Here is a 26972-nt window from a genome sequence, read left to right as displayed (position 1 = left end):
CCCCCTCCCACTTTCAAATCTCTTACTATCTCTTCTTTCAGTTAGTCCTGACGAAGGGTCTCTGCCTGAAACATCGACTATGCTTCTTCCTATAGATGTTACCTGGCCTGCTGTGTTCCACCAGCATTTTGTGTGTGTTAACAGAATTCAGAATGTAGTTTTACAGTTACAGACAAAGTGCTGTGCAGGTAGCCAGTAAGGTGAAAGGAGCATGACCAAGTAAATTAAAAGATCAGGATTTTTTTAATCATACAGAGATCTAGAACATAGAATATTACAGCACAGGAACAGGCCTTTGGCCCACAATGTTGTGTTGAACCAAATAAGTTAGTAATCATATGACTAACTAATCTCTTCTGTCCACACAATGTCTGTAGCTTTCCATTGTCCTCACGTTCACCTATCTACCTAAACATCTCCTAAAAGACCCTAATTTATCTACCACCATGACCACTCCAAGCAGTACATTCCAGGCACCTGCCACTCTCTGTGTAAAAAATAATGCCCTTCACAACTCTTTTAAAATTACCTGCTCCCACCTTTAGTACATGCCCTCTGCTAGCGGGTATCAGACATTTCAACCCTTGGGAAAAGATATTGCTTCTTAACTATGCCTTTCATAGTCTTATAAATCTCTATCAGATCTCCCCACAGCTTCTACCATTCCAGAAAAAAACAGCCCAAGTTTGTCCAACCTCTTGTTATAGCATATGCCCTCTAATCCAAGCAACATCTTGGTAAACCTCTTCTGCACCCTCTCCAAACCCTCAACATCCTTCCTATAATGGGTTGACCAGACCTGTATGCACTACTTCAGATGCAGCCTAACTGAAGTTTTATAAAGCTGCAACATAACTTCCTGACTTTTGAACTCAATTCTTCAACAAAAAGTTCAATAGTTTAACAGTTCAATAGTTCCATTTAATATCAGGGAAATGTATACAATATACATCCTGAAATTCTTTTTCTTCACAGACATCCATGAAAATAGAAGAGTGCCTCCAAAGAATGAGTTAAACACTTAAACATTAGAATGAGTTAAACAGTTAAACATTAGAACCCCAAGGCCCCCACTCCCCCTCCTACGCATAAAACAACGACCCTCCCCACCCACTTCCACAAAAAAGCATCAGCACCCTCCGCCTACCAAGCAATAGCAAGGCCCCCAGGAAGGACTATGGTTGGCAGTACAACAAAAGCTAATCACCTACCCGACAATTCACCATGCCACAGTCTCTCTCTCTCCCTAATAAAGGGAAAAAGAGGTGTCCCCTTTCACGACAAGAGGGGAGACATAACAAAGGGACTTGCCAATATGGCAAGCATACCATATGCCTTCTTAACCACCCTAACAACCTGTGAAGGCAGCTATGAACTTGAACCCCAAGATCCCTTTGCTCCTCAACACTGTTAAGGATCTTGTCCCTAACAGTGTAGTGTCTCTTTACATTTGACCTAACAAGATGCAACACTTCACATTTGACCGGGTTAAATTTCACCTGCTATTTCTCTGCCTTTATCTGCAACTGATCTATATCCTATTGTATTCTTTGCCAGTCTTCTATCCACAACACCACCAATCCTCATATCATCTGCATACTTACTAACCCACCTACCTAAGTTTTCATCCTCATCATTTCTGTACCTCACAAACCGCAGAGGTCTCAGTACAGATCCCTGCAGAACATCACTAATCACAGACCTCCAGCTAGAATAAGTCCTTTCAAATATTACCCTCTGTCTTCTATGGGCAACACAGCTCTAAATCCAAATGGCCAATTCACCATGGATCACATGCATCTTAATCTTCTGGATGAGCCTCCCATGAGCGACCTTGACAAACACCTTGTAGACAATCCATGTAGACAACATCCACAGCTCTACCTTCATTAATCACCCTCCTCACCTTGTCAAAAAACTCAATCAAGTTAGTAAGACACAATTTTCCCCACACAAAACCATGCTGGCTCTTCCTAATTTCTGTTCAGGAGTCTTATAACTGTGAGGAGATTTAGTATGTCACCAAAGACTCTTTAAAAATATATATATACAGTGGCATGCAAAAATTTGGGCACCCCTGGTCAAAATTTCTGTTACTGTGAATAGCTAAGCGAGTAAAAGTTGAACTGATTTCCAAAAGGTATAAAGTTAAAGATGACACATTTCTTTAATATTTTAAGCAAGGAAACTTCTTTTATTTCCATCTTTTACAGTTTCAAAATAACAAAAAAGGAAAAGGGCCCGAAGCAAAAGTTTGGGCACTCTGCAAGGTCAGTACTTAGTAACACCCCCTTTGGCAAGTATCACAGCTTGTAAACGCTTTTTGTAGCCAGCTAAGAGTCTTTCAATTCTTGTTTGGGGGATTTTCATCCATTCTTCCTCGCAAAAGTCTTCTAGTTCTGTGAGATTCTTGGGCCGTCTTGCTCTTTGCGGCCAAAAAGTTCTATTTTAACTTTATCAGTCCACAGGACTTGTTTCCAAAATGCATCAGGCTTGTTTAGATGTTCCTTTCAACCTTTGAATAGAACTTTTTGGTCAGAATGAGCAATGGTATGTTTGGAGAAAAAAGGGTGCAGGATTTCATGAAAAGATCCCTTCTCCAACTGTTAAGCACGTGGGTGGGTCGATCATGCTTTGGGCTTGTGTGGCAGCCAGTGGCATGAGGAACATTTACTGGTAGAGGGAAGAATGAATTCAATTAAATACCAGCAAATTCTGGAAGAAAACATCACACGGTCTGTAAAAAAGCCGAAGATGAAAAGAGGATGATTTCTACAACAGGATAATGAACCTAAACACAACCCAAAATCCACAATGGACTATCTCAAAAGGCGCAAGCTGAACGTTTTGCTATGGCCCTCACAGTCCCTTGACCTAACCATGATCGAGAATCTGTGGATAGACCTCAAAAGAGCAGTGCATGCAAGACAGCCCAAGAATCTCACAGAACTAGAAGCCTTTTGCAAAGAAAAATGGGTGAAAATCCTCCAAACAAGAATTGAAAGACTCTTAGCTGGCTACAAAAAGCGTTACAAGCTGTGATACTTGCCAAAGGGGGTATTACTAAGTACTGACCATGCAGGCTGCCCAAACTTTTGCTTCGGGCCCTTTTCCTTTTTTGTTATTTTGAAACTGTAAAAGATGGAAATAAAAAAGTTTTCTTGCTTAAAATATTAAAGGAATGTGTCATCTTTAAATTATGTCTTTTGCAAATCAGTTCATCTCTTACTCGCTTAGCTATTCACAGTAACAGAAATTTTGACCGGGGTGCCCAAACTTTTGCATGCCACTGTATATCTGTAAGAGAGTATTCTGACTGTTAGTATCACAACCCAGTAAGAAAAGTCCAATGCATAGGATTGCAGAGGCAGCAGAGGTTTATACATTTAACCAGTTCCATCATGGGCACAACCCTCCCCACCATTGAGGACATCTCAGGCAGTGCCTCGAGAAAGCAGCATCCATCACTAAGGATTCTCGCCATTCGGGACGTGCAGCTTCTCATTACCACCATCAGAGAGCAAGTACAGGAGCCTAAAGGCCCCACACTCAACAAAACAGCTCCTTCCCCTCCACCATCAGACATCTGAATGGTCCATGAACATTAACGCTTTATTTCTTCTTTTTTTGCACAATTTATTTATTTTTATAGTTTATAGTAATTTTTATCTGCATTGTACTGTTGCCATAAAACCACAAATTTCATGTCATATAATTGATGATAATAAATATGATGCTGATTTCTGAAACACTGTGGTTCAGGATCAAACCCACATCGATGGAATTGCCAACAAGAGGAAGTCTGCTGATGCTGGAAATGCTGGCTGGCATGCTGAGTTCCTCCAACATTTTGTGTGTGTTGTGGTGAAATTGTGAGGCAGCAATGCTACCTGTTGCTCCAATTTGCTGTTGTTGTTAAGATTATAGTAAAAAAAAAGGTGCACAGTAACTCCCACAAACAGCACTGTGACAAGGACATCAATAGTCAAATTCTGGTGTACAACCTTGGGCCAATGATAGAGATGTGCCAATCTAGGTGAGACATGGGAACCAGCAGAGAGCAATGCCACCACCTGGTGGTAGCATGCAGTAACTGCCTAAAAGGAAAAGCCAACCCGTATGTTGAGGATGATAAAATAAATTGCGGAATTAACTCAACAGGTCAGATAGCATCCGTGGAGGGAAATGGACAGTTGACATTTTGTTTATTAGTTTAAAACAGCGACAGGAAGATAGCCAGTATACTGTAGGTATAAAATGTTGAAATAAGAGCTGTAACCAATAGGTGGATCCAGGTGAGGAGAGATTGATAGGCAGATGGAGGAGGGAAAAGTGAAAAGAGTGAAGAATGACGAGAGGCTGAGGGTGATAGATGGAGGCAATAAAGGGCTGCAGATGATGGAATTTGATAGGCAAGGATAAGTAACAAAGAACCAACTGAGGGAGGGATGGTGGGCAGATATAAATTGAAGGCTATTTTACCAGATAATGTAAACATAGATTGAAACATAGATATAATGAAATACTTGGAGTATTGTATTTAGTTTCGGTTACGAAATATGTTACTAAGCTGGAAAGAGTGCAGCAGAGATTTACAGGTTGTTGCCTGGATTTGAGGGACTGTGTTATAGGGAAATGCTGGGCAGGCTGGGAATTTATTCCTTGGAGCACAGAAGACTGAGGGCTGAACAGATAGAGATGGGTAAATTCGTGAGGGGCATCGATAGGATGAGTACGCACAGTAATATTCTTAGAATTGGGAAATCATAAACTTAAGGCACAGCTTTAAGGTGACAGGGTAAAGCTTTAATAGCAGCTTGAGGGGCAACTTTTTTTTACACAAAAATTAGTCTGTATATGGAATGAGATACCAAAATAAATGGTGGAGGCAGGTATATTAGCAACATTTAAAAGGCACAGACAAGTCTATGGATAGGACTAGCTGGAATGGGAATCTTGAACTGGATCAGTTGAGCTGAATGGTCTGTTTCCATGCTAGATGTCTCTATCACTCACTAAAAGAGTAGAGCATACCACGGTCTTTGCAGACCATCATGCCAAATTAAACTGATCCCTTCACCTGCATATGATTCATACCACTCCAAACCCTGCATATTCATGTACCTATCTAAAAACCTCTCAAGTACCACTTTCCTATCTGATTTCACCGCCAACCCTGGTATTGTGATCCAGGTACCTACACTCTCCGTGTGTTAAAAAAAAATTGCCCCACACATCACTGACTGCACCAAGTTTCTGTTAATCCCTCCGCAAGTACACCTACAGCCCGGAATGTGCCCGTTGGTAGCATTCCCTTACAGACATCTCAGTGTGCTGGAAGACAAACAAGTTTCAGGCAGACCAAAAAGCATCTTTGATGATCTTCCAGCAACATTTGATGTCGGTCTCAGTGTGTACTCTTAGCAACAGCCTGTAGCTTAGAGAGTCTCCTATTGCCCGCTGCTGGGGATGAATTGAGACAAGGCATCTTGCATCTCTCCTGTTTAATTATGTTCCTTTCTAACCACAGCAGCTTGTGCAGTGGTTACTGAGTGAAGTTATCCCCTCTGGTTCAAGAGCCTCATGGTTTGAGGGGTAGTAACGGTTCCTGAACCTAATGGTATGGGTCCTGAGGCTTCTGCGCATTTTTCCTGATGCCAGTAGCAAGGACAAAGCATGGCCTGGTTGGTTGGGTGGCCTTGATGATGGATGTTGCTTTCTTGTGACAGCACTCCGTGTAGATGTGCTCAATGGTAGGGAAGGGAGTGCTTTACCCGTCCATCACATAATATAGTCATGTCACTGAGTCACCCAGCACGGGAAAGCCCTATCCTGCTGCATCTCAGTCATAAAGCGTGCACTTACACTAATTCTACAGTATTCCTCTTTATTCTCTCTGCATTCCCACTGACACCCCACCCTCCCAAGCTTGTATCATCCACCTACACAAATTCCAGATCTCGCATCTTTGGAGTGTGATAGGAAACTGGAGAGCCCAGGAGAAATTCAAACAAAACATGGTTCCCCAGCCAGTGCAGTCATGTCGCATGAAAGTACAATAAGTCTTGGATGAATTGACCGCCTATTCTCCTTAATTCTGGCAACAATGAAATTTATCCCCTGTCTAGGCTCTGGTCAAAGTTTTTTCAGTTTCCGTTGACCAGTGGGAGTAAGGAGACTGCATTCAGTTACCTCTGTAAAGGTGCTTGACCCAGTGCCTAATAGTGTGTTTGATCAAAGGTGTGAGCAGCTGCTGTAGATTCTCACTGTGTCGCTCATTCTCTTGAACTCAAGGTGGAATGGTTGAGGAACGAGGAGGTCATCAACCCAGAGGAGGACCGGAATTTCTACCTGACCATTGACCACAATCTGATCATCAAGCAGGCCCGGCTATCTGACACCGCCAACTACACGTGTGTCGCCAAGAATATTGTGGCCCGACGTCGAAGTACGACTGCCACTGTCATTGTTTATGGTGAGTTAACTCACTTAACCAATGCAGGGATATTGTAACCTCTAGGTAACTGGGTAACATTCCAGTACAGTAAGCAGCAAAAGCACAGCAGCTATTACATTATACTAGCAGTATTACCTTTCACTGTCTCTGTACTCCTCTACTTCCAACCACTTCACCCTCCTTGATATCTTCCCTCCATTGACAGCCATCAGCTGCCAAGAATCAAGAATTCCCTCCATAAACCTGCCTCTTAGACGAGGATCCTGGGCCCTAACTTATCTTTGTGAAGCCTCTTGGCATGTTTTGTTATGTTAAAGACACTATGTAAATGAGAATTGCCATCATTATAGAACAAGTACGGTAAAAACTGGAGTCATTATGACAGAAACCTTGACATAAGCACAAGAGATTATGCAGATGCTGCAAATCCAGAGTAAAATAGAGAAAATGCTTTATGAACTCAGCAGGTCATGCAGCATCTATGGAAAGGAATAAAGAGTCAACATTTAGGACCAATACTCTTCATCAGGACTGGAAATGAAAGGGGAAGAAGCCAGAATAAAAAAGTGGGGGAGAGGGGAAGGAGTACAAGCTTGAAGATGTTATGTGAAGCCAAGTAAGGGGGAAGGTAGGTGGGTTGAGGAGGGGTGATGGAGCGAGAAGCTGGGAGATGATAGGTGGAAAAGGTAAAAGGCTGAAGAAGAAGAAATCTGATAGGAGAGGGAAGTGGACCATGGGAGCAGGAGGGGTACCAAGATTAGATTAGATTAGATTATGAGGACACTCAGTCCTCATTTATTGTCATTTAGAAATGCATGCATTAAAAAATGATACAATGTTCCTCCGGTATGATTTCACAGAAACACAAGACAGACCAAGACTAAAACTGACAAAAACCACATAATTATTACATATAGTTATAGTAGTGCAAAGCAATACCGTAATTTGATAAGAGCAGACCATGGGCATGGTAAAAAAAAAAGTCTCAAAGTCCCGATAGCCCATCATCTCACGCAGACGGTAGAAGAGAGCGAGGTGATAAACAGATGAGGAGAAGGGAAGGGGTAAGAGGGGAGCCAGAGTGGACAGTAGAAAAAGAGAGAAGGGAGAGGGGGGAGCAGATTACCAGAAGATGGAGAAATTAATGTTCACGCCATCATGTTGGAGGCTACCCAGATATAATATGAGGTGTTGGTCCTCCAACCTGAGTGAGCTCATTGTGGCAGTAAAGGAGGCCATGGACTGACATGTCAGAATGAGGATGAGGAATGGATTTTAAATGGTTGACCACCTGCTTGTTGCAGACAGACATGGGTGAGCCAATACTTAAGATTCATGAAAACACAGTGGGGGCAATGCACAGAGTCATAAGCTACCACCACAGTAGGTCTACAGTGGATGCACTAACACTCGTCCTGAGCTCAGCCTTGGACCACCTGGATGTCAGCAATGTCTACGTCAGGCTGCAGTTTACGGATTACAGCTCGGTCATCAACGTCATCATCCCCTTGGTACTAATCAGCAATCTTCAAATCCCAGGCCTCTGCATCTCCCTCTGCAACTGGATTCTTGACTTCTTCATCAGGAGACCACAGTCAATACGAATCAGAAATAACATCTCCTGCTCACTGACAATCAAAACAGGTACACCTCAAGAATGCGTGCTTAGTCTCTACTCCCATGACTGTGTGGCTAGGCACAGTTCAAATGCCCTTTGTAAATTCGCCAGTGCCACGACCGCTGTTGGCAGAATCTCAGGTGGTGATGAGGAGGCATACAGGAGTGAGGTAGGTCCACTGGTTTGAGTGCTTTCACAACAACAACCTTGCACTCAACCTCAGTAAGACCAAGCAATTGATAGTGAACTTCAGAAAGGGGAAGTTGGGAGAATACACACCAGCCCTCGTTGAGGGGACAGCAGTGGAAAAGTTGAACAATTTCAAGTTCCTGGGCATCAACATCTCTGAGTTTCTGTCCTGGGCCCAAGATATTGGTGCAATTTCGAAGAAGGCAGAACAACAGTTATGTTTCATTGGAAGTTTGAGGAGACTTGGTATGTCACTAAAGACACTGGCAAATTTCTACAGATGTACGTAGAGAGCATTCTGATTGGTTGGCATCATCGGTTCATATGGAGGCTCCAGTGCACAGTATTGGGAAAAGCTGCAGATGGTTATAAATTCAGCCAGCGCGATCATAGTCACACGCCTTCTCACCATCGAGGACTTTTTCAAAAGACGATACACCAGGAAGGCAGCGTCCATCATGAATGGCCCTCACTATCCAGAACATGCCCTCTTCTCATCACTACCGTCAGAGAGGAGGTACAGGAGTTTGAAGACTCACAGTCAACATTTTAGGAACAGCTTCTTCCCCTCTGCTGTCAGATTTGTTAACAGTCCATGAACACTACCTTACTTTTTGTTCTGCTTATTTCTTTTCATATTTCTTGTTGTTACTGATAGTACTTTTTAATTATTGCACTGTACTACTGTTACAAAACAACACATTTCACGACATAAGTCAATGATGATAACATATTCTGATTCTGAAAGCAAGATCTGGATTACTAGAGCACCTGGAGGTCCCAAACTGCATTACAACCAACACTGTATTTCTGTTTTATGTTACGATAAGAACACAGGAGTGGCAAACAGAGTAGTGGTCATGTGTGAAATTATTCCTGACTTAACAGACGGTAAATAATTATGGGAAATATTAAAGAATGTGCGCCTTGTAAAATCCCTTTGCCCCACTATAGGGAAGTTGTACACTGAAATTATTGTGATTAAATCTCAGTTAATTAGGTCATCCTTACCTTCTTAATTAAATAAGCGTCCAGATTTCATTGAAGTGGTATTTGCAAGTAATCAGCTCCAAATTAAATTGTGATTGTACTGCCACATTGGATCAGAAATCTAATCCTTCACTGAAGGTCTTGTTTAATATATATTAGAGGAACCAGTGTTGGGTATCTTCTCTTAGGTCAATGTCCAAAACATCAAGGCTCTAATCACAACCAGCTGCAGAAGACTGGCCGGGTTCACGTTCCTGACCCTGTGTTCCCAATGGAGCTAGCTGAGTCAAGTCGAGTTCAATTTATTGTCATATGTACCATGTACTGTATTCACAGGTGCAGAGAAAAACTCAGTTCCAGCAGCATCACAGGCACGTGGCACTAGAAACACAACATTCACAAGAAAAACGCAAACACGAGGAAATCTGCAGATGCTGGAAATTCAAGCAACACACACAAAACGCTGGTGGAACACAGCAAGCCAGGCAGTATCTATAGGAAGAGGTACAGTCGATGTTTCAGGCCGAGACCCTTCGTCCTGATTGTACTTCTTCCTATAGATGCTGCCTGGCCTGCTGCGTTCCACCAGCATTTTGTGTGTGTTGCTTGTATTCACAAAAAAAACACACATTAACAAAAATTATACAAGAAAGAACACATTTAGAACAAAAAGTAAGTCCACAGTGTTGCTATACTGAGGTAGTGATCAACTTAATGATCTAGAGACTTCACGATCTTCTGAAGGACTTGGCAGGCCAAGCAGGAACGGCACCTTTAGGCAGACGAAAGTTCATTGCCATGGCCAGAAGCGAGGCAGGAGGGAGGGACTCCAAGCCAGGCTGAAATGCAGAGGGATGAGGTCTCCTTTGCCCAGCATCTTGTTAGCAAACTCACAATCACTGGAGAAAAAAATTGATGACCTGCGGCAGGATTGCTGCATCAGAGGAAATGAGAGATTGTTGCGTTCTATGCCTGAGCAAGATGTGGCTTTCTTGCAGCATGCCAGATGCAGCAGTCAAACCGGAAGGCTTTTCAATTTACCGAATGGGCTGAGCTGCTGATTCAGAAAAGGCAAAAGGTGGAGGTGTGTGTTTCATTGTGGCTGTTTTGTTACCCCAGCTTTGAACACTTAATGATCAAATGCCATCCATTTTATTTACCTGTGGTGTTCTCCTCCATAATCCTGACCACAGTTTACATACCTCCAGTGACTGACTATAATCAAGTGCTTGAGATACTGCATGATACCGTCTCCAGACAAGAAACTGTCCATCCCGATGCATTTCAAATCATACTCAGGGACTTCAACCAGGCTAGTTACAGAAAACCCTGCCCAATTACCATCAGAAAATAACCAGTAGCACCAGAGGTCCCAACACACTAGACCACTGTTATATTAAGATAAGGAATGGCAACTATTCCATGCCCTGGCCACATTTCAGTAAACCGGATCACTTGTCTGTCCTTCTTCCTGCATACAGGCAGAGGCGAGGCTAAAGAGCAAAGCTTCAGAGATTAGGACAACAAAGAGAGTGTATCCTCACAAAGTCATTCAGAGACTTCCCCAATCAGAAGCCCTGGATAAACCACAAGTTCTGCAATCTGCTGTGGGCCAGATCAAAGGCATCCAAGTCTGGTGACCAAGAAGGTTACAAAAGGGACAGGTATGATCACCAGAAAACCTTCTCAAAGGCAAAGTGGCAATTCCAGACTAAACTTGAATCAATGAAGGATGTTCAACAGTGGTAGCAGGGCTTAAATACTATCACCTCTTATAAAGTTAAATCAAGCAACATAGTCGACAACAGGGCATCACATCCACAAGAGCTCAGTGTCTTCTGTGCTCGCTTTGACCATCAAAACATGGAGGAACCATCACGAATTCCTACAGCCCCCACCCGGTGATCTTGTGATTTCAGTCTTTGAGGCCGTTGAGCGAGCATCCTTCAGGAGGGTGAACCCACGAAAAGCATAAGGCTCAGGTGAGGTGCCTGGCCAAGCACTAAAGACCTTTGCTGATCAACTGGCTAGAGTGTTGACTGAGATCTTTAACCTCTCACTTCAGCAGTCTGAGGTACCCACCTGCTTCAAGCAGGCTTCAATTATACCAGTGCCTAGGAAGAACTTGGTCACCTGCCTCAATGACTATCATCTGGTAACACAACGATAAAGTGTTTCGTGAGGTTGGTGATGAAACATATCAATTCCTGCCTGAGGGGTGACTTGGATCCATTTCAATTTACCTAGTGGGGCAACAGGTCCACAGCAGATGCCATCTCATTGGCTCTTACTCAACCCTGGAACATCTGGACAGTAACGGTGCATACATCAGAATTCTTTTTATCGACTACAGCTTGGCATTCCATACCGTCATTCCCTCATAACTAATCAATAAGCTCCAAGACCTTGGCCTCAATACCTCCTTATACAATTGTATCCTGGATTTCTTCACTTGTATACCCCAGTCATCGATGTCATAGATCAGATTTCATTGTTTTTTAGGTTCATAGTGATGGTTTTTGGGACATGGATTAAGGAGAGTTTAGAGATCATGACAATAAATGAAGAGTCAGGGCAGGAGCCTGTGTTCAGAATACAGACTGAAGCGCTCAGTGGTCAAAGGTCAGCTAGCCCAAAGGTCAAGTCAGCAGGCACTGAGGAGACCAACTATCCCTAGGGTGACAAGACCTGGATCAGAGTTCCATACAGGCAGGAGTCACAAGAATTGGTGACTCCCTAGGTCACTGGGGTCAGAGGTCTGGAGGACAAGACCCGAAGAGTAAACCCCCGATTGGCGAGCCCTGGGGTCAAACCCCAAAGATCAGGTTGTTGGGAGGGTAGTAAAGAGTCCTGTTTTGTTGTTGTTGTTTTTGTTGTTTGTGTTGTTCTACTAAACATTGTGGGCACGCTATGCTGGCACTGGAATGCTTGGCAACACTTGGCAGGCTGCCCCTGGCACATCCACGGATGTATTGGTTCTTAACGCAAACAACAAATTTCACTGCACGTTTCAATAAAAATATGATAAATCTCTTAGGGATCTTTGATGATGAAACTTTAGTGAGGCAGCAGTTGTAGGGAGGGATGTGCCTGTAATGTATTGGGCAGAGTCCAGTACTCTCTGCAGCTTCTTACGTTTCTGCTCTTTTCAGACCATGATGCAACCCGTTATGTTTTGTAACTTCAAAACATCAAACTAATTCAGAGGAAGATATGGAAGTCTGAAAATATGGGCGTAACTTCATCTTTAAATGAGGCGCGTGTATTACGTGGTGATACAAACCGACAAGAATGCTTAACCAAGCAAAATATATATATATCATAATCTAATATAATAGATTATATTGGATAGTGTATCAAATAGATTAAAAACAGAAGTTATATTGTTACATACCCCGTAACTGGGTTGCCAAACCAGCAGAAATGGATCACTCAGTTGGAGTCTGGATTACTAGAACTAAGAAAGTTTTATTAAAGAAACAAGCAACACAGTAATCGAAAGGATAATAAATGCAACAGTTCAGCAATGATAAACACACATGTGCACAGAATTAAGATAACAGCATCAATCAAGCTCTATCGTTGTCTAGGGGTAAATGACCAATTTCAAAGTGACACAAAAGTCCAGTTCGATTTAGTTCAGTTCGCAGTAATCGTTGCCATGGCGATGGACAACGTGGGGGGAGAGAGAGAGAGAACGAGAGCGACTGATCATTCAGAAACGGCTTCCACTCACAGACCGGCGATATTGCTCACAAGCAGCTTTCGGGCGGGTCCTTTGTGATGTCACCTGAGGTCACCGACTGTGACCCCTCCTCCAGATGCGGTCGATCCTCTGCAGTGAACCCGGCACCCATGCGAGGGTGGACATACACCGGGTTCCCGCTGATCGTACCTTTCCACCCTGTGCGTTTAAGGTCCGGTACTTCCCACCGACTCGTGAGAGGCGCACCGCTTCCAGGGTCTCGTTACCTCGGATGTCGTGTGTGTTGCCTTAGCGAACCTGTCCCTTTTTATCCCCCTGCTGGGGTATCGCCTGTCCATCACTTCAAACAGTTCAGGGTTCAAAGGGGGAGCCACTCCAGACAGCTCTCTCTCCCATCCCTTCATTACACATCTCCAGATCGCCTGTCCATCACTTCAAGCAGTTCAGGGTTCAAAGGGGGAGCCACTCCAGACAGTTCTCTCTCCCGTCCCTTCATTACACATCTCCAGATGCTGCTTCATTGTTCCTTATCTCTCCTTCCCCTGAGGACAGGTGACAGACCAACTGCTGATGCCACTGATGCTAACCCAGGCCAGCAAACATCTTAATTTATGTGTATTCTCATCACAATATATATTAAAAAACAAGTGAGGTAGTGCCCATGGATTCAATGTTTCTGAATCACTGAGTGTGTGCCTTCAGGCTTCTGTACCTCCTTCCTGATGGTAACAATGAGAAGAGGGCATGCCCTGGGTGCTGAGGGTCCTTAATAATAGATTTCACCTTTCTGAGGCACCACCCGTTGAAGATGTGCTGGATACTGTGGAGGCTAGTACCCAAGATGGAGCTGAGTTATTTTACAGTTTCCTGTAGCTTGTTTCGGTCCTGTGCAGTTGCACCCCATCCCATACCAGACAGTGATGCAGCCTGTCAGAATGCTCTCCATGGAACGTCTGTGGAAGTTTTCAAGAGTTTTAGATAAACCAAATTCCTTCAAACTCCCAATGGAAAATAGCCACTATCTAGGCTTCTTTACAGCTGCATCGATATGTTGGGATCAGGTTGGATTCTCAGAGATTTTGACACCCATGAACTTGAAGTTGTCTCCACTTCTGATCCCTCTATGAGGAATGGTTCATATTCCCTCATCCTACCCTTCCTGAGGTCCAGAATCAGTTCTTTCATCTTACTGACATTGAGTGCTCAGTTGTTGCTGCGACACCACTCAACTAGTTGGTATATCTCGCTCCTGTACACCCTTTCATTTCCAGTCTAAAAAAAAAGGAAAATATTGTATTGAACTTAAAGTTAAAACTAATGTCTGGTGCTTGTTGATACATTTTACTGTATTCATTTTTCAGCAGCACTTATTGCCCATCCCTAATTGCCCTTGACCAGCAGACATCGAATTAACCATCTCTTCCTCTCTTCCTCTCTCCAGTAAATGGAGGCTGGTCCACATGGGCAGAGTGGTCAGCCTGCAACAGCCGATGTGGGCGGGGCTACCAGAAACGAACACGGACTTGCACCAATCCTGCGCCACTCAATGGAGGGGCCTTCTGCGAGGGCCAGAGTGTCCAGAAAATTGCCTGCACCACCATGTGTCCTGGTAAATGGAAACACAGTGGATAACACCATTAACCTCCCTGACCATGTTGTAATGGATTGTCCCGCAGTTTGGTCCTTCTGAAAACTGGTGTGGAAAAGGTTGTACTTGCTGAAGATTGTTTAATGTAGGGAGGGAGATCCTCCACTGAAACAACAAGTGCATTTCTTATGAATTGACAGAGATACAAGAGACCTATGAATCGACTGTGCTACAGATTGTGTACAATACTCATCTTCCATTGTGCTTACACTATACTATTGATTACTGTTTAGACAAAGTTCTTGTTTTGTCATGCTCTATCGGGCAATTGACTTGCAAGGCTTATATTGACCTTTAATTCTGTGCTCCACTATTGACCTGCACAGGATATCAGTGGAGATTTCCTTTCTCTTTAACTGGTGTTAATTGTTACCCATAGACAACTGCTGTAATGTGTACAAACAGAGGAAATGTAGCAGGAATAGGTCATTTGAATCCCTATGTATTCTCTGCCATTCAATAAGACTGTGGTAGTTTTTTCCTCAGCCCCACTTTCCTGCTTGATCTTGACATTCACCAATTCCTGTAAGATCTAAATTGGTACCGTGAAAAACTTGTCTTGCATCCTGTCCGTGCAGATCAGTTTATTACATCACTGTGTTGAGGTAGTACAAGGAAAAGTAATTATAGAATGCAGGATGAACCATTGCAGTTACAGAAAATGTGCAGTGCAGGTGCAAGGCCATAATGAGTGGATTGTTGAGGTTAAGTGTCTGTCTTATAGTACTAGGGAACCATTCAAGATTCTTATAACAGTAAGATGAAAACTGTCCTTAAGCCTGGTGGCATGTGCTTTCAGGCTTTTGTATCTTCTGCCTAATGGGAGAAGACCAAAGATTCAGACTTTTGTATCTTTTGCCCAAGTCCCCTCCCTGGGACATTGTCTTCTCTGTCAATCTTGAATTAAGGAGTGGACTTGGTGCATTGCTAGAAGAGTTGGTAAAGTCTAACCACAATATCTATAGGATACATGAGCTTTCCAAACAAGCATGTGTACTTCTGTCTGATCTTATTATCAGACATACTAACATGTGTGTTTATGTCAGAAACAATACATACACATGAAGAAGCCATTGCATTTTACACCCATGTGACGTATTTACATCTTAAATATGTATATACCAGCAGTGGAATGAAGTAAAGGACAGGAATATCAGGAATGGGAATCTAGGAACAGGTGGATCACAATAGGTTACTCAAGTCCAAGTAGATAACACAGCCCCTGAAATCTCCCACTAGGCATAGCTGTTGCCTGTTCTGTATCTGAACCCTTTTCGTTCACCCTGATTCCATACAGGTCCTCCCCGGTTACAAATGCCCAACATAAGTACTGTAGGAATGGATTTGATGGCTCCTTCAGGGCTGCAGGAACCTTCTGCTGCCTGGGAACTCAGTTCACAGCTGGATTTACAACTGATCAATTGTCTGGATTATGAACAGCTCACAGGAATGGAACGCTGTTGTAACCTGTACCCAATAAAAATCTACCCGTAAGTTTTGCAGACACAAGAAATCTCAAACTGTTATGGAGTCATTGACCCATATTAGGTCTTCCCTACCTCCACAGATACTGAACAATCCAGTGATTCCCTCCTCATATATTGAAAGAAACTATACAAGAAATTCAATCACATAATGTTGTTTATTTAAAAGCCGTTTAAAAGTGGTGGAATTGAAAATTGTCTTTACTTAGAGTGAAACACAATATTGAGGAGTATAGAATGTGTTGGAAATTCAGTTTGTCAGTGGTGCCCAAGATTGCTCCTTCCACCGTGCCCTGCTCCTGCCTTGGAACAAGTGACGTGTTGAGCTGTTTCAGAGAGTAGACCAGAATCAGCCATATTGGTAAGCCTGGAGTCACATGTCATCTACACCAGCTCAGGAACAGATTACTTCCCTCAAAAGTTTTTGAACAAGATAAAACAGCATTTCAGTGCTATTTTATCTCAGAGTTTACCTGTGTGTGATCTACAGGAGTGCAAGGCAGGCATGAGATGCCTGGTGGAATGAGCCATCGTATACCTTCCCCAGTTGTCAAGGTGCTCATTTAAGGGCAGCATCAACCTCACTGGTGTGGGCACCAAGGGTCCAGTTCCAGCCCTGTCTCTGCACAAGTGACCTCTGCATATTTACCAATAGGACCCTGTGCTCAATCACTGCCCCCCTTAGCCCTTTGCTGAAAAAAAAATGCATTGCTCTTACACCAGGCACTAGCTCCTGCCTGCATAGCAAGGCAGTGAGTTCCTGGGGACCAGTGCAAAACATTTGAGAGAATGGTAGAATACTCTGGCTAACTGGGGTGAAGAGCTGTTCCAGTCTGTAGTACTTCAGGAGCAGCTTTGATTAATCCGGTGTCTGCAGGAGGAGGAAGCCTTCAATTCTCTGCTGCCTTTTATCGATAAAACCTTCAGAGTCATGTCCCAGAAGCACAGCCCTCATTAAAAAGCCTCTTCACCCTCATCGACTGTTGTGTACCTTGTCAGCTGTATCTGTAAAGCCAGCTATCACAACTGGATTGCCATTCTTGCTTTCCTTTCATCCTCCGGAATGAGACAACTTTCCCTCACGTCCATCGATCAGTGTGGAGACCCACTCAGACTTAGAGCCTGTGCCAGCCAAGGGCATCTTCCATCACACTCACCTCCCACTGGCTTCATGCCATTCCAATCCAGAGTAGTGCATGGAAGCAGGAAGTGGGAAGGTGAGGAATGGGGAGGAGAGGAGAGGGAATAAGACTTTGTGGGCAGTGGAGGCTCCAAAGATAACACTAAAATTGACAAGGTCATTCTTGTCCTGTTGTTGTAGACAACGAGTTGCAACATACGTACTGCACTCAATTGATTCTGCAGATGCTGAACATCTTCAGCAACACACGCAAAACGCTGGAGGAACTTAGCAGGCCAGGCAGCATCAATGGAGGGAAAGAAACACTTGACCTTTCAGGCTGAGTTCTGAGTCCAGGAGCAGGTCGGTGGGGCTGGGCTAAATACCAAATCAGCACCGACTAGATGTTCTGTGCTGTGGTGTTCCATGACTATGAAGGGTCTCAGCCTGAACTGTAGACAGTTTAGTTGCCTCTGTACGTCCTGTGGAGTTCCTGCAGCATTTTTGTGAGTTGCTCATCAAATGTATTGGTATATATTCTGGTCACTGCACATGGACAAGTGATATTGACCTCCGAATTATCTCCCTTCTGCTCCACAAACCTGAACTTCTCTGGCCTCTGTACAGTCCTACCCACTCATTCTCTCGAGGAATCCTCATTTTCAGAAACACTTGGTTAAGTGGTGGTGCTCACCTAGTCCTAGCAGAACCTCCTCACCTGCTGTACTTTCCATTGCTTCCTTCCCTAAGCTCTTCTATCTATCTGTCTATCCTGCCCTCTCTTGATCTATCTTCCACACTCCATTCTTCGCAGCCATTGTCCTTGACCTCCCAGCTTCCTCCCTCTGGATATCCCTCCAGTTGTTCCCCCTCAGCTCTCCTCCTCATGAGTTTTCCCTGATGTCACTTACAGTTTGTACTCTGGTGAGGCTGATCCCTGAAGACACAGTACAAATCCTCATTCTTTATGTTTAAAATAGATCTAAATCATGCATGAACATCAAAATTTTGATTACTGAGGAAAACAAAATATGGTATGTCAGAAGTCTTCCAAGGAGATTTAGATCAATTAGCAGGCCAAAGTTAGGAATTGCCATGTTGTGTAGAGACACACCAACTGATAAACACATAGAGAGATAGATAGGGTGGAAGAAGGCAGATGAATAAGCTGACAGGTAAATCGATAGGAAGATAACTGGACAAAGAACTGATAAATAACTAAGCAAAAAGGTGGAAGGCAGGTACATAAATTGGTGAACTAAATGACTAGAAGGCAGGCAGACAAACTGATGTTACCTGAACACCATGTAGATCTTGACCCCTAGTGAGCCTCACAGGTGATGGACAGGCGTCTCCACTTATATCTGGTATCTCCAGTTTTATTCAGGCGTTATAAAGAAACTCAACACTAACATTTCCTGAATGCAAACACATTCATTTAATTAATGCCTTTGCATTTATTCATGTACTTCGAGTAAGAGTGTGCTTAGGCCAGATCTGGAGTATTATATTCAATTCTGATCTGACCATTGTAAGCTGCGGAGAAGGTACAGAAAAGGTTTACCAGATTGTTGCCTGGATTAAAGAGAACATCTGTTATGAGTAGTTGGACAAACATTGGTTAATTTTACTGGAGCTGAGGAGGCTGACGGGAGACCTGTCAGATGCTTGTAAAATTATGAGAGACATGGAGTAGACAACTGGTATCTCTTACCCAGGGTTAGAAACATAGAAAACCTATAGCACAATACTGGCCCTTCGGCCCACAAGGCTGTGTGCCAAACATGTCCTTACCTTAGAACTCGCTAGGCTTACCCATAGCCCTCTATTTTTCTAAGCTCCATGTACCCGTCCAGGGGTCTCTTAAAAGACCCTATCGTTTCCGCCTCCACTGCCGCCGCCGGCAGCCCATTCCATGCACTCACCACTCTCTGCGTAAAAAACTTACCCCAAAAAATATCTAATACCAGAGGGCATGCATTTAAGATGAGAAGGGGCTAATTTTTTTTACAAAGAGAGTGGTGAGTGCCTGGAATGCACTACCTCGAGTGCCGGTAGAGGAAGTTTACAATAGTGGTGTTTAAGTGTACAGAGAATGGTGGAGGGGAAATGCAGACCATGTGCAGCCAGAAGGGGTTAGGTGTCATGAGTTTAATTGGTTCAGTACAACACTGGGCTGAAGGTCCTGAACCTGTGCTGGTCTATGTTCCATGTCATTTAGCCTCTACTGAAACCAAATAATTCAACTTACGGGTTACTCCATTAATTTTCAGGCACATTAGAAACAAATCTGACCTTAAGCATCAGACAGAACTATTGGAAAAAGTCCACTTCTTGGCCTCTGTTATGTATTAGATTCCACCTCTCCAATCCATGCATAGCAGATGGAGACTGATTCATCCTCTCCCATCAACTTTCTGTAGCAGGATATTACGGGGCAGCACAACAGTGGCTCGGCTGGTGGAGCCTCTCTCTATCGCACAGCTCTGGAGAGCCAGGTTCACTCCTGACCTCTAATGCTGTCTGTGTGGAGACTGCAGGTTCTTCCTGAGACCACGTTCTCTGCGTGCTCTGCGTCCTCCCAAATTTCAAAGAGGTGAGAGTCGGTGGATGAATTGGCAGCTCTAAGTTGCCCTTGGTGTGTAGGAAAGTGACAGAAACTGAAAGGAGTTGATGGCTAGTGTTTTTGGAAGAATAAAATAGTTCATGGTATCATTAGTTTTTAATGGTTGGTTGATTGTTGGCACGGACTTGATGGGCCCAATGTGTCTGTTTTCTGTGCTATACCTCTCTGTGACTCTGTGACCTCCAACCATGTAAATGCCTTGATACCAGTTGGTAGGTGCCCTGGTTGCAACGAGACACAAGAGATTCTGCAGCTGTTGGAAACCTTGAGTAACACACACAAAATGCTGGAGGAACTCAGCAGGTCAGCCCTGTCCTGATGAAGGGTCTGAAATACTGACTGTCCATTTCCCTTCACAGGTGCTCCCTGGCCTCTAGCATTGTGTTCTCCTGTATTCTGTGTGTGTTGTCCATTGCAATGAAACAGGTCATCACACTGATAAACCAGCGCAGGAGTGGACCAGCAGTTTCAATCTGTGCAGTATTCCTGGGAGCAGCATTGTCTGAGTACCGACCCAGACTTCTCCCCAGAACAGAGATGGTTCAAGGTCAGATGGTGTGGTCTTGATCCAATGCCAGTAAGGAGATTACAAGCTGTGGTGCATTGCTGGTGTGGGGACCTGAAACACGATATGAGCTGAGGAAACAGCAGAGTGGAGCATGGAGGAAGGGGCCCCTTCCACAGTCTCCTTCTTATCTCCAAAGTTGTGGTTCATGAAGTTCAAAGCCCTTCCCAAGGTTTCTCACATCTCCTGACAATATACAGTAGTGGGCTATTCAGCCCATCACATCTAGGCCAACTTTCAGAAAGTCCTATCAATCTAACTTCTCATTTCTCTGTAACTTATATATCCTCATCAAAATCCTGATTTTCCTCCCAGCCATATAAAAGCAATTTACAGTAGTCAATTAGCATATTAACTAAAACTTTTACACAGTATTGCACTTCCCCATTTTATTCACAACACGTGCCCATCAACTGCTCTCAATTCTACCATTCACCTACACACTAGGGGCAATTTACAGCAGCCGATTAACCTCCCAACCTGCACATCTTTGGGATGTGGAAGGAAACTGGGACACCCAGAGAAAACCGACACAACCAAAGGGAGAAAGTGCAAACTCTGCAGCACCTGAGGTCAGGATTGAACCCAAGTCTTTGGAGCTGTGCGACACCAGCTCTACCAGCTGTGCTGCTGGACCAAAAGTGCGACAGTATGACTAATAATAACCCAATAATCAACACTCTCACTGTGGACAATCATTGTACCTCCCCCTTAGCACACTAAAGTCTTTCTACTGGAGTTGGTAGATAAAATGGAGGCTTGAGTCATCTCCCATGCAGCTCACAAAGAATAAAAATTTACTGGTGTTGGAATTGGTTTATTATTGTCACGTGCACTGAGAAACAGTGGAAATCCTTTGCAGATAGATTATTCCACACATAAATATATCAAGCTGGTACAAAAGAAGGGAGGATGCAGAATATAGTGTTGCAGTTATGTAAGAAGTTATGTAAATATAGTGCAAGGTCCTTTACAAGTTAGTCTGGCTGATCAAGTGTTATTATTTTATTTACATAATGTTCAGGTAACATCAGGTAACACCTGCCTCCAGCCTATTTATATACCTGCCTATGTCTGCCTGTCTGCCAGCACCATTTCCAAATGTGTTCGTTAACTATACAATATAACTTTGGATTGCACTTAATGCAAAGTTCTGTCACCTCAGCTCTGGTGCATACAATGGCTCAGCTAGAGATACAATTAACTTTCCAGTGGTTCACAAAGGACTTTACTGAAGTTGATAACTTAACTTAACATTGGAGGAGATCACATGGATCTGTGAAGATCATAGGGAGGTGGGTGAACCTTTCTTCGTCCCCAGCCACACAAGATAGGGTGAATGCACACAGTCTTTTCTCAGGGTTAGGGAGTCAAAAACTAGAGGGCACAGACTGAAGATGAGAGAAGACAGATTTAATGGAAAGTGAAACGTTAATAATGGTATTCAGTCTATGGAACAAGTTGCCGCAGGAAGCGGTTAAGGCAGGTATAGCAACAACATTTCAAAAGTTCTTGAGCAAGTACATGGATAAGAAAGGTTTGGAGGGAGTGGGCCAGACTCAGACAAGTAGGACCAGCTTGAATGGATACCTTGTTGGGCATGGACCAGGTGGTCTGAAGGGCAAGTTTCCATGTTGTATGGCTCTGTGATCCTCAGTAGCATGGTGGGTGGTTTACTAATGGGACTGGAAGCCAACATCTCCCCTTGTGAACTTGTGTACTGACGTTTTTCTCTTGTAGTGGATGGTGGGTGGACAGAGTGGAGCAAGTGGTCAACGTGTGGGACGGAATGCATGCACTGGCGGAGGAGGGAGTGCACCGCCCCCTCCCCTAAAACCGGTGGGAAGGACTGCCAAGGACCAGTGCTAGACTCCAAAAACTGCACTGATGGGTTATGCATGCAAAGTAAGTGAGGAGCCACGTGCACTGTACCCTTGCCACGGTCACAGTGCTCACCTGTGTAACCCTCTCCTGAACTCTCCGCCCATTCCCTGCTATAATATTGAGCTTTTTGCGCCTTCCCCTCCTGTTCCATACTGTGTGCCTGCCATCTGTCTACTCCTCCCGCAGAAGTGTGACCAAGCATCAAACTTCTGGCATCTACTCGGTGTCTTTCCCAACCTCAGCATGTCCCAGAGTGTTTCAGAGTCAGTGACCCACTGTAGTAAAGTAGACCAATATAAGCATAGGCAGCTTGGGTCTTTGTCTAAATGCCTCGCTGTCCTTGTGTGTGCCTGTGCATCCTTTGTTTGGACTTCTGCACCCATCAGTGTGTCTCATTCTGTCATTATGTTCATGCACATATAATTCTGTACATGTGTGCTTATCTTTGCATCTGTGTGTGTTTGTGCATGTATATGGATGTAATTGCATATGTATATCTATGTGTGCATATATTGTATTTATGGATGTGTGCAAATGTGTGGATTTATGTGTATATGTTTGTATGTACTTGCATGTTAACATATATGTGTGCTTATCTGCATGTTTTAATGTGTAAGTGTGTATACGCATTATGTGTGCTCTGTGTTCGTGTATATCAGTGTGCTTATGTTTACGTACAGTATGTATGAATACCTATACACATGTGTGTTTGAGTTCATGTTTATGTATTTCAGTGTCTGCATTTGTGAGTTTGTGTGTGTGTATGTCCATGCTTGTAGCTAAGGGCCCTTGGAGGAGATTACGTACAGCTAGAAAAAAACACTATCTCCCCTCTCCAACTACACACCTATAACCTTCCTGCTGAAGCCCCAGAACTTAAGGGTTGATCCCAGAGTGGAACAGTATTGGGGAAACTCAATTAGATTTTAGCCAGCACTGAATGGGTAATGTGTCAGAATTTAAAGGAGAGTCAAGCCATCAAATAAAGCACTTGTCACACAGTTGACAAATTATGTGCTTGTTTGCTTTTGTCTATAGCTCGGGGTAAGCTCCCTCTGAGCCAGGGAGCTGTGGGTTCAAGCCCCATTGCAGAATGCAGACAAACAATTTTACCTGCTTTCCGCAATAGTTTTGTAGCGTTGTTGCACAGAGGCCACTGGTCTCCCTTATTAACCCTATTCCTTCGTCCATGTAACCTCAAACTAACTAATTGATAATGCTGATTAATAGTCTTGCTGTGTTATGACTCATTGACCGAACTTCAAGATAAACTGCCCTTGGCTTCTAAATGCTTTAGGACATCCTGAGGAAATGCTTTCTGTCCTCCTATCCCACTTACCCAACCTGATCGTGAGTGTGGAACTCAGGTTTAACTGCACAGAGAAACAAATGAAGTAGCAGTGTATTTATTTTGTCTTTCTTCATAAGAAAGAAATAATATTAATTGACAAGTATGAGAGCCGTGTATAAAGCAAAACTCTCACTGTGTGATGTGGATTTAAAACAGAATGTATCCAAAATATGGTAACCTTAATCCAAACCCAACTCCCAGAGAGAAAAGGAATCTTAGAAATATCCTTCAAAAGTATGAGGGGTGACCTAATAAAGGAAATTAAAATTATGGAAGGTTTTAACCAAATGGGCATGGAGAGATTGTCTGCACTTGTAAGGAAGAGTAGAATCAGTGCACGTCAATATAAAATAATCAACAAATAAGAAACACAGTAGAAACACCGTTGCCTAGAGGGAGTGGTGCTGCATGTAGTGCTGCTGTCTTGCAGCTCCAGGGAGCCCAGTTCGATCCTGGTGCTATCTGTGTGGAATTTTCCCTGTGACTGGGTGGGTTCCATTGATTGCTCCATCTTCCTCCCACATCCCAAGAATGTGTGGATAGGTCAGTTACGTGGCTGCAGTAAATTACCTCAAATGTTGGCAGATGATAGGAGAATCAAGGGTGCGTGTGACAATATAGGCTATGGAGAAATAAGGGTGGAATGCACTGATAGCTGGCATGGACGATAAATAGAATAGCTCCCTTTGATATGCTAAAGAGATACGAGAGTTTCCAATTATTGCAAGTGTGTGTTTACAATTGGTGGCAATACCCATATACCCCACTGGGTGGCAGTGTTGGTCATGAGGCTGTCTGGATCTTTACTGCTACCTCCCTGTAGAGAAATGCAGCACCAAGTTCCCACTCACTAACGAGGAGGAAACTACAGAAGTGTTTGTGAGGCTTTGCCTCATGCACCAATTTTCCCGTCAATTAGAGTGTACAGGAGAATGGGCAGGGTAATAGTATTTTAACCCACTTGATTTAATAGTGAATGCAAACAGGAATAGTACATTACAGCTAGGGGCAATTTACAGTGGTCAATTAACCCACTAACCTACATGTTTTTGGTATGTGGCAGAGAACCGGTGCCCTGGGAGAGATCCACCCAGTTACAGGGAATGTGTGCAAACTTCACACAGCCAGTACCCACGGTCAGGATTGAATCTGGGTCTCTGGGACTGTCAGGAAGCGGTTCTGGCATCTGTGCCAGACCACCCTTGTCATTTGGAACCATGGTGTCTAGAAGCACATTTAAAGCATGGTTGAGGACCAGCAGAATTCCCTCCCTGAATCTGGGGTAATGTTCCAGTGTAGGGAACATAGATATTCCCACTCACAAGCCCACCAATGTGGAGCTACAGAGCCATGTTTGAATTCCCATTTGGAATAATGGAGAGAGGACTGGACAGCAAATTACATGGAGATGTGGATAATTAATGGAAAGTATTTGCAGAGCTATGGGGGGAATGAGCAATTGGTAAATTGGTTTATTATTGTCAGAAGTGCAATGAAAGCTTTGTTTCTGCATGCCATCTATTTGGATCTCTTCATCACATCACTACCTTGAGGTAGTACAAGTGGAAAAAAATGCAGATAATGTGTTGCAGTTATAGACAATACATACACGTTGCAGTTGCAGGCAATACTTTGCAAGACAATAACCAGGTAGATTGGTAAGAGGGTTCCATTCAATAGTCATATCAACAGGATGGAAGCTGTCCTTCAGCCAATGGTACGTGCTTTCATACTTTTGAATCTTCTGCCCAATGGGAAGGGGTAGAAGAGAACATTTCTGAGGTGGGAGGATGCTTTGATTATATTGGCTGCTTTACTGAGGCAGCAAGAAGTGTAGACAGCAGTTGCTTTGAAATGAAACCTCAAGGCGGGATTGTCAGCAGAACAGCACGCTGCCGAAACCAGACATGCTGGATTTCCCCAGCGCTCAGCCGGCCCTGCGCATTGGCACTTGATTATGGAGCAGAGGCAGGCCGAAGTGTTGAGAGAGAAAGGCACTCATTGCCACTACACCTTGCATTCTCTCAGGATATCCCAGGAAGTGTCACAGCCAACAGGGGTGTAGTTCAAGTACAGTCAGAGTCGTAATGCAGGAAATATGGCAGCCAATGTGTGCACAGCAAGATCCCAAAATAGCAATGTGCTTAAGGGCCACGTCAATTCTATTGATTGAAAATCTGAGGGAAAATACTTGCAGGTTCTGTAACTGTAAAATAAGAAAAAAGGACTGCAAACACTCAGCAGATCAGGCGGAATGAACCAGAGTTAATCCTTAAGATCGAAGACCCTGTGCCAGAACTCATGATGGAACTAAAATGTTAACTCTGCTTCATTTTCCAGGGAGGCTTCTTTGCCCGATTTGCAAATTATTTCCAATTTTGTTTATGTTTATTGAGGGACACATGGGTCACTTTAAATTACAATACAGAATCTTTCACATCACATAACAGAAACAGACAGGAACTTACCTAGAAAGAAATGTCACACTCCATCATTATTACACCTAATTGTTATTCCAGATTTGGGGAAGGAATTCTGCCGATCCTCACTAGTGCTTTAAATGTGCTTTTAGATGCCACGATTACAAACGACAAGGGGACACACTGGTCTTGTTGGTACAGCAGCCTTCTGACTGACTGAAACCCAGGTTCAGGTTCAGTCCTAACCTCGGGTGCTGCCTATGTGGAGTTTACATGTTCTCCTTGTGATTGGATAGGTTTCTCTCCAGTTTGTGTGTTGGTAGGTTGATTGGTTGCTGTAAATTTCCCCAGGTGTCCAAGTCTAAGTTCATGCTTGGTGTGGGGTATAAATACCATGACAGTGAGCTTTTTGCAGCACAGTATATCCTAAGCATAAACTTAATCAGCTTAAATTAAAATAAATTATACAAAACCTACACAGCAGCATGAATATAACAAGATGTATGAATATTGATAGTGTGTAGGTGAGTGATAGAGTCTGGAGGGAGTTGATGGGAGTAAACAAAATAGGCTAGGGCAATATTAGTGTAAAAGTAGATGCTTGATGGTTGGCATAGTCTCAATGGGCCGAAAGGCCTTTCCACACTGTTTCTCTATGACAATGACACTGAACACTGATTACAAATTCATCAGTTGTAAGTTTGATGACCATGTTTCATTGAGGGAGAACAATTGGTCCGGATATTGGGACTACTTCCACTCTTCTTAAAAGGAGCAGCAAAGATCTTCTATACCCTTGGGGCAGGGAGGGTATTTTAAAAGACCATTTCTGACAGTGCTGCACTCCTGCACTCCCTTCAAGTGCCACATGAACATAGCAGTCTTCCGACTCAGAGGCAGAAGTTCTAGCTAGC

General features: G+C 43.6%; 1 protein-coding gene across 3 annotated transcripts in view; it reads left to right on the top strand.

Moving 5' to 3' along the window:
• Positions 1-26972, top strand: part of LOC140196741 (netrin receptor UNC5C-like) — a 376998-nt gene that overhangs the window by 305590 nt on the left and 44436 nt on the right. For 2 of the 3 annotated variants that reach the window (XM_072256459.1, XM_072256458.1), the window contains exons 5-7: positions 6295-6475; positions 14402-14569; positions 22144-22308. In XM_072256459.1, the coding sequence (XP_072112560.1) occupies positions 6295-6475; positions 14402-14569; positions 22144-22308 (514 nt within the window). The remainder of the gene's footprint in view (positions 1-6294; positions 6476-14401; positions 14570-22143; positions 22309-26972) is intronic. The other variant, XM_072256460.1, reaches the window with a different exon arrangement.

Source organism: Mobula birostris, chromosome 4 (genome assembly GCF_030028105.1).
Source record: "Mobula birostris isolate sMobBir1 chromosome 4, sMobBir1.hap1, whole genome shotgun sequence".
Classification (NCBI taxonomy): domain Eukaryota; kingdom Metazoa; phylum Chordata; class Chondrichthyes; order Myliobatiformes; family Myliobatidae; genus Mobula; species Mobula birostris.
This window is presented reverse-complemented; position numbering and strand designations above follow the sequence as displayed.